Source organism: Triticum dicoccoides, chromosome 4B, assembly GCF_002162155.2.
Source record: "Triticum dicoccoides isolate Atlit2015 ecotype Zavitan chromosome 4B, WEW_v2.0, whole genome shotgun sequence".
NCBI lineage: Eukaryota > Viridiplantae > Streptophyta > Magnoliopsida > Poales > Poaceae > Triticum > Triticum dicoccoides.
Genome location: NC_041387.1, coordinates 85,549,785 through 85,558,591, shown reverse-complemented (window position 1 = coordinate 85,558,591; position 8,807 = coordinate 85,549,785). Strand labels below are relative to the sequence as shown.

The 8,807-nt window shown below is 41.3% G+C and overlaps 1 protein-coding gene across 1 annotated transcript; it reads right to left on the bottom strand.

The window, feature by feature from the left end:
• Positions 1-1,556: 1,556 nt before the first annotated feature.
• LOC119295172 (subtilisin-like protease SBT3.9) lies at positions 1,557-8,541 on the bottom strand. Its single transcript, XM_037573527.1, has 7 exons — positions 8,378-8,541; positions 7,314-7,942; positions 6,624-6,694; positions 6,211-6,459; positions 5,203-5,329; positions 4,895-5,090; positions 1,557-2,284 (listed from the first exon to the last, which is right to left on the bottom strand). Exons 2-7 carry the CDS (start codon positions 7,563-7,565, stop codon positions 1,734-1,736), a joined length of 1,446 nt encoding a protein of 481 aa, XP_037429424.1. The 5' UTR covers positions 7,566-7,942; positions 8,378-8,541; the 3' UTR covers positions 1,557-1,733.
• Positions 8,542-8,807: the final 266 nt, after the last annotated feature.

Below are 8,807 nucleotides of genomic sequence, written 5' to 3'. Positions count from 1 at the left end.
CGCCTAAGGGAAAGGAAACCCTAAGGGAGAGGGCCCTCCACTTGGCTTAGAGGGCACTTCTCCCCCTTTGGCCGCCTCCCCTCCTTGGAGGAGGGGCTACACCAGCGCCCCCAACCCTCCAACACCCCTATATATAGTAGGGAGGAGGCGCAAGGACCGGAGATAACAATTCCCACGCCTTGCGGCCTCCCCTCTCTCCCGTTCTTCCTTGTTCGTAGTTCCGAAGGTGCTTGGCGAAGCCCTGCTGGGATTGCTCCACCACCATCTCCACCATGCCGTTGTACTGGTTGAGATCCCATCTACTTCTCCTCCCTCTCTTGTTGGATCAAGAAGGAGGAGACGTCATCGAGCCGCACGTGTGCTAAACGCGGAGGTGTCGTCTGTTCGGCGCTAGATCGGATTGGATCGCAATTGGATCGTGAGGAGTACGACTACATCAACCGCGTTTCTTAACGCTTCCGCTTAGCGATCTACAAGGGTATGTAGATCTAATCTCTCCTCTTGTAGATGGTCATCTCCTAGATTGATCTTGGTGAGCGTAGGAATTTTTTTGTTTCCCATGCAACATTCCCCAACAAACAAAGCATAGGCATGACGTGGGATTTTTATCTCCTCGGAGAGCCTGAACCTGGGTAAACTCTGTGCCTCTGTTACCATCGCACCAAGATATCTAGAATACCCTAGCAAGGGATCTGTCGGATTTAGCTTCGATAGTGGTGGCCTATACAGGTCCTGCTAGGTGATCGTTGCGGTTCGATGGGAGTCAAGGTGAGCGCTCAAGTCGGCGCCGACAAGATCTTTCGTCGGGGCAGATCTTTGTCTTCGGTGGCATCACCCTTTGTCGCCAAATCGACTGGCACCTCACCAGGTCGAATCCTTCACTCCTATCCGGATCATAAGATTCGGCAACATGGAGTACACCATGGATCTTCGTGAAGAGCTGATCTTCATGGGCTTGGGTTCTCGCCAAATCCAGGAGCAACACATTCTGCTTTCTCTGGGCCCCATGTCAAATCTAGCCCCAGAGGTGTGAGAAACCTTTACCGGGAACTTGTACTATGATTCATGAAAGATCACATGAAGTTAGGTAGCATACCACTCTGTGCTACCCTTAGCGTGATCACCTCAGTACTTGTATCGAAGCATACGGGATTCCTTTGCTTCCTGCAATAAATATAGGGTTAATTGGATAAATGCCACTCAAATTCTGGCGATTATGAGAAATGCCATTGCAATTTGCAAACTTTGAAAAACGCCACTGCAGTTTGGAAATTGTAGTGGCGTTTCTCGGAATCGCCAGAATTCAAATGACATTAATCAAATTAACCCATAAATATAAGAATTAAGTACTTATGAATCAAATTGTCCTCCCGATGGATAGATTGTTCTTTGAACAGATGGAATATGAGTCCTAACGATGGCATTGAGACTGATGCTACCGTTTCCATTACGAATTGCGCCTACTCATATGTCATCTACTTACAAACAAGTTTTCCAAGAACATTTGTGTTGCAATAGAGAACCTATAGTTGCTAGACTATCAAACTGCTTGAAAATAACAATTAAAGCTGCTTTTATTTCCTCAAATGAAGCTCAGCTATCATGATACGTGAGCATTTTGTTCTTGTAAAATTATCGATGTGACAGACAACAAATGTAACATCAGGTAGCACATCACTTATTACATATATACGTTACTTACAAACTTAACCCTTTACCACCACACGTATAGTTTAGGAGACAGTTGAATAGAGATCTTCAATGATAACACGGACCGCTATCGGGATTCGGACCCAGTGGCTGCCTCCATCGTGCCACACCAAATTACCAAATGAGTAATCGCCTTGGATCTTTCGTCTTGCCTTGAAGCTCACCTTGAAAGACTGTGAGGTTGTATCCTTGCCAAACACCAAAACCATGGGTTTGACCAGCATATCAACTCCAGCAGGGGGCTCAACAAATGCTCTATACACTGCATCAGCTTGGCCCACATTGGTGACAGTCCTTGATACCGTTTCTGATGACTTGAGATTGGGGATGGCGATTGATGGGAGATTCAGGTCAAACAAAGATTTCTCAGTTGCTATACAACTACTGTTTGTATCTGACCCAAGCATGCAACTGAACAACTTTTGGTAATCCGAAGCATCAAAATCGTATATAAGTCCAGGATCATTCGCCTGAGTTGGATTGACAAACCCAGCTCCATAATCAAAAGGATCTGCAATCTTATTTGGGGTTGCATCAGCTAGTAATGGGAGACAATTGTTGTCTGTAATGTATGCTGCAAAAACCCTTAGTTTTGTTAAAAAAATTGCATTATGAACATATGATGTTAAACATACTTTAAAGTCTACGGAAGGACATGTTTAGCCTAACAATATAATTAGCCTATCTATACTACTATTAAATAATCAAACAAGAACTTCTTTAAGCACACCCCACAAAGCGTACACAGATCCAATACCACCGCACGATTAGGCCCACAAAAATCAATCTAACGGTTGGCCTTAACCTAAACCATTTTCTGTGTGCACTTAGAAATTTACATTGACTGACCGTACTCCACCGTGGAGGAAAATATGAAACTCCACGCCTGAGCAATTAGGAAACTAATAATCACGGGTGCATCCTATTCTAGGAAACTAAATCAGAGTGCATCCATCCTATTAGGAAACTAATCTCAGACAAATCCATCCTATTAAAAAACTTATCTCGGACGCATCCATCCTATTAGGAAGCTAATCGCGAGCCGCCTGCCGCCATCATGCACGCTAGCCATGATGGGGGAAGCGTGAGGAGCTTCGTCTTTCTTCGGGAACACACGTGCTATCACCGCCATCGTCTTCTGTTTGGAGGCCTGGCACTCTTCTGCCGCTACTGCGATGACTCCATCCACGTCCAGGGCATGCTCTCCGGCAACCATCGGCATCCGCGTTGACTTCAGCTCCGTTCGCAGCACCCATGCCGACAAAGTGTCTATTTAGTGGGTGCACGTGCATTACATATTAAATAAGAATCGTGGGGCTTCAAGCAATCTAGAATTATAGATTTGGGATTATCTTAGGTTGCCGATTGCTGTACAGAAAATGTGTAATTATATATGGCACGTACATAAGAATGCAGCAATCTTTTCTTACGAAGTAGGATCAAGAGGGATACTGAAGAAGTCAAGATGCAGAGTCTATTTCCCATGATTACTTCTCATGTTCATGTCGGCTTCCTTGGGCTTTACTTCGTACCACCATATGCATTAAACTAGACCATATCAAGAGGTAACGCCATCCCCTTGATTAGAATTGCCTTATTTGTGCTATTTGATCAGTGTGTGTTTTACGTATGACGTTGCTTTACCTGGAATTAAGGTGGGTTGCACCTGCCTAGGCACTATCTCCAGGGATAGGTTGGAAATCAGAATATATGATTCATTCTTAGAGAAAACTTTACATGCGTCACTTTAACATAATTGCACAGCAATCCAGTAAATTATGTAAGATTCAGTAGGAGGCAAGATATTGAAGATGTACTACTATTTCAGTTACATGATTCTATACATCTAAAACAGGTCACATGACTCCGTAACTATTGTTAGAGAATATCTCTCGCTGTTCTGTAAAGGTATGCAATCTCTACTGCGTTCCAATAAAGAGAATTTTACCATACAGAAGGATCCAATGAAGAAACTAATTTGGCTGAGTTCCAATAAATAGATCCTTCAAAGGATCTGTCCTAATACAGCTGTCGTATATTGGTACAGAGAAATCATATAAACTATACTTAGTCGGATTTTTTTTGCATGACAGAGAAACCAAATACCTTTCGCTATTTTGGCACATATATTTATTCTTATATACTTGTGCAGTTTCGAATGATCCAACATATCTGCAGTCATCAAACTTGAAGACATGTTGTTTAAGGCCTTATTTGCACCGCCTCTATTTCTTTGTCTGCGCGTCTCTTTCCTCCAATAATAATAATGAACAACTTTTTTTGGATCAGGTATTACACTGTTACAAATGTATGCCGAAGCTACTCCTTACGACAAGGAAAAAGAGGATGAATGCTTTCTATCTTCACCAGTTTTGTAGCATGTTCCAAATTGTTGGCTCTTTCTTATTTGAGGATTCATCATTTTTTGTAATTTAGAAGCTGACATGAAAGCTTGATAAGGTTAAGCTTGACAAATACTCTAGAATACTTTTCCTTCCATCTTTATTTTCTTCATAACTCATTTTAGTTTCTATATGTACAAAGCGTGTTACATCATTGTAAGTTAGTATGATTGCCAACGCATAAACACATACAAAACCGGATAAATATTTTCTATCATGATAATTATTGGATTTCTTCTAGCCCTTTTACATTTCAATTAGTTCTTGTAAATCATCTTTATTTCATATAGAAGTCGTTGTAGTCACATATCATCTTCTATTTCCTATTATCCATAGTAGGTAGCTATATAATTTTGGCAGTCCACACAACCAAAAAATATATATAATTTGATCCAAATTAGTAAAAATATATATTTTGCTATGCAGATTAGTAGAATAAAGTAAGATTCGAGAATTAAGCATCTTGAACAATATAATTGCACCGTAAGGCAGTTTATACTTTTTTCCCTGGCTACACTCGAAGAGAAGACTATACTACATGCCTATATTACTGCATTAATAAATAATTGCTGATTTTATTTAAATGAGAATATTTTCCTGCTATTACTCTATGTAGCAACATAACCACTATTGTGTCTCTCTTTTGAAAATACAATTTGAGCGACATCAAACATTGTGTATCCATTTGATTTATATTTTTAAAAACGTTTTTTTATATTATGTGAATTCACCTATTTTACGTTTGAGACGTGCGTTGCACGTGCATGCTTACTAGTACCTACCAGTTGTCATGAGTGCTGATTTGAAAGCAGCAGGTGACCAGTCTGGATGGAGTGACTTGAGCACAGCTATAATGCCGGATACATGTGGGCAAGCCATCGATGTCCCTGAATCAAAGAAGTAGAGCCCCAGTTCCTTGTAAACACCAACCTGTGGCGCTGCTGCTAAAATATTCACCCCCGGTGCAGCAATGTCAGGCTGTTTACAATGCAGTGTGAAGGTATCATTTCATATGTTAAGAACAGTGATAAGTTAAGGACACAAAGATCAACAATTTATGATGTAAAAACTGTAATTTTGCAGTATATACCTTGAGCACTGCAGGATAGACGGAGCTTGGACCCCTTGATGAGAAAGCTGCAATCTTTGGAGCAGGAAATCCACTTCCAATTGTTGTTCGACTTAAAGAAACCTTTGCTACCGGATCCTGACTGGTACTGTTGAGACGGAGAAGTCTGTAAGGTCAACTAAAATAGCAAATATACACGTACATTCTGAATAACAAGAGTAAATTTCACAAAACTACAATTTTAATGTACAAAGTATCACAAAATTACAGGTTGGAGAACAAATTTCACATGACAGAACACTAGTCTACACTCTGCAGGTTTATTGATCAAACTTATCCCATAAATATGTATATAAGAATTTTGTGAGTGTGCTTATGTAAGACTTGGTTTTGGGAAAGTACATCACACTCCTGTATTCAATGGTACATAAATCTGTTCATGTGAAATTAGTCTTTAAATTTGCAGTTTTTTATGCATATTATCCCTAAATAGTTATTTGAAATTGGTATTGTATGTGTAGTTTGGTAATAGTTTGTTACCAAATTTATTTAAAAACAAAGGCCACATAGCAAAACATTACATTAAGATAGCCAGCGAGGTACCTTTTGAACAAATATGACTAACCATTAACCAACATGTATTTTTGATAACTCATACCTGCAATTAGCCATTGCGCATTGTTGGATCACGGTGTTTAGGGAACATGACTACTCCATGGAAGGTTCGATTATATTTAGTGCCTGCTCGAAAAGGGCCAAACATGTTTGTCTAGTTTTCTGAACCCTGGGTTGAACTACCCCACAAATGTATTACCAGTTTACTAATGTGTATTGGAAATGGTATGTAACATTTCATAAGTTATTTGTGTTCTCTTAGTCATGGTGTCTCTCCATTATCATCATTTTTTTTCTCTATAACTCATATTCGCGTATTTACTTTTGGATACTTTAGCTTACATTTTAAATAAAATGAACACAACAAAACATTTAGAAGGGATTAACCCAGGAAAATCTTAACCTCATACTTACCTGAAATACTGAATTATCTTGTAGGCAACCTCTAAATCAATAGAAACACATGGGATGGACATGGCATGAAACTGCCAGGCAACAAGAAGGTCCGAATTTTGCTGCGTGAAGATAAAACCCTCTCCTCCGTTCTTGATCACTGCAGTTGCTAACCCATACAGTTGAGCAACCGGGAAAACAGAGGTTATACTGAAGCAAAGGACAATATTCCCCTTCACATCTGTACTGTTTGCAAGAGTCAAGTTACACCTGCAAATTACAAGAGGGATTAAACCAATAAAATACAGACACATGGTATGTAGAAAAAACTTCACAATAATAATGGGCTATGGCTCCATAACAGTAATATCAAATACAGAAGTAAACAAATGAAACAGGAAAATGTACGAGTAGAGCCTATAGTGTAAACATACATGCCATTCATATAGAGCTTGATCTTCTGAAACTGATTCGCTCTTTCCATATCGGCAAACAAGGATTGTCCCTATAAGCATAGGTAATCCATTATTAGATTATGTAGTATCAATAACGTATATAGGAAAAATAAGATAATAAACCCTTATATTACAGCATATTACACTATATGGTGAACCTGCCAACCTTAAATTAAAGGCATGCCCTCAAGATGAAGCCGCCTCAACCTGATTTTAGGACCCACATACTACTTATGAAAAAATGATCACTTATTCACTTATGAAGAAAACAATCTGCTCAGCTCATGATTATATGCATCAGCCAAATTTGGGATTTTTGGTTCACAATAGGCAAGGTACATTGTGATGCAGAACGTGCGACAAGGCTACAATCGAAGATCACTATCCAAACAATATCACAGTTTACACGAGACTGAACATGAGGTCAATATAGATTCGTGGGATCACAATCTAAATACTAGTTTATACAGGAAGAAAATGCATCAACAGTCTATCTAGTAAAACATCCAACTTACTCTGGAAAGTTCATATCCCAGATCTAAGTACTCACCTTATAAGGTCGATGTTGGTTATTTTCTGCCCAATTGTGAATTCCAGAATATGAACCCATATCTAAAGACAAACTCTGTCTCTAGTTCCAATAAAAAAGTATAGAAGATAAAAACATACCACAAGTGTCTGGCCATTTCCAAGAGTGATAGTAATAGGAAACAACCGATCCACCGTTGATGCTGCAACCGTAAGCAGCCACAGAGCTACGTTACCCACCATCTGGGCATACGGTCCAAAATTCCCAGCTGCATATACCACCGGTATACCCTTTGCCACCGCATGAAACGCAGGGAGGTGCCCCAACAGGTTGACTATGGACAGCGATAAGACGTCGACGCCGTCATGGATGGCATCATCTATTGCTTTCATGACCGCTGCCTAACTGCATGTGGCATCGGCTGGTGGCGCTTCAAGGCTCCAGCAAGCCTTGTACACTGCGATGCGGGCTCTTGGCGCGCCGCCGCGTGCAACACCGGATGCCAGTCCATGGAAGCTGATGTTGTGGACAATGTTGCCTGCTGCTATCGAGGCCACATGGGTGCCATGGCCGTTGAGGTCTCTGGGAGACAAATATTCACCTACTAGTTGGGATTCGTTCACAACATCAGCGTACCACCGCGCACCGATGATCTTGTTGTTGCAGCTCTTGGAGCTGAAGGACTTGCCAGATTGACAGGTCCCCTTCCATCTTGGAGGAGGGGGTGTGTATCCATCATCACTGAAGCTCGGTGACTCTGGCCAAATACCTGAAGTATGAAAACAGTCAGGTTCTGCCATGCATTGTCATTTTCATCAGATGCAGATTCAATTAAGATATAACCCTTTCAACTTTACTATTCACACTTGTGGAAATGACATATCATTTCCTCCGTAAGAGATATATGCACAGTCCATGTGAGAGTAATACATGTGTCACGAAACGCATCATGACACAGACAAAAAATAATCAAACTTCCCCTAACTGAACACTGGCCCAAGAAAAAGAAAAAAACAGTTCATAAGTTTCAGTCCCAACTTCCCACTCTCCATTTTTTGAAGTTGAACTTCCCACTCTCTCAGCTATGATAACCCCAATAACTGACCAGTGTTGGCGTCCGTCGCTAGGAAGTCAATGATTGAGCTACTCAAACTAGATTATGTCTAAGCCGGATCAAGAAATATAAGATTAGGAACGCGCCTACCAGCAACAGCTCACAACTTGCCAATGAATCCAGATCCAGAATAAAATGTCCGTGATGCCGCCAGATGAGGTGAGAAAGTGTCGGCTGGGTGGAGCCAGCATCAGGACCACACCGGCGGCGGCGGCGGCGGCGGCGGCAGAGATGGCTGGATGCCTGGATCTGGATGTCAAGTGTCGCTTAAGTTCAGTTATATCAGACGCACTGTTTAATTGTCGAAGCTCTCCCCAGCCGTCCATCTGCCATCCAACGGTCTCCAGCAGCACTTACTAGTTCACGCCGAGAGGAGGATGCTGTGGACGTTCATCTGCGATCGGACGGCGCGGGTTGGTCCTCGCGTCACTATTTGAATTCCCTTTACAGCTTGTACCCTTAGCGTGTTTGGCAACATTTGAAAAGGGGAATGGGAGTTTAGAGCACGGAGTTGAATTGA

What these genes read in the sequence shown, in the direction of transcription:
- LOC119295172 (XM_037573527.1), bottom strand. Translation starts at nt 7,565, where the DNA reads ATGAAAGCAATAGATGATGCCATCCATGACGGCGTCGACGTCTTATCG. An exon ending in GAAATGGCCAGACACTTGTG is followed by an intron (nt 6,695 to 7,313) that starts GTATGTTTTTAT and finishes CTATGCTTATAG; the next exon opens with GGACAATCCTTGTTTGCCGA. An exon ending in AAGCTCTATATGAATGGCAT is followed by an intron (nt 6,460 to 6,623) that starts GTATGTTTACAC and finishes TGTAATTTGCAG; the next exon opens with GTGTAACTTGACTCTTGCAA.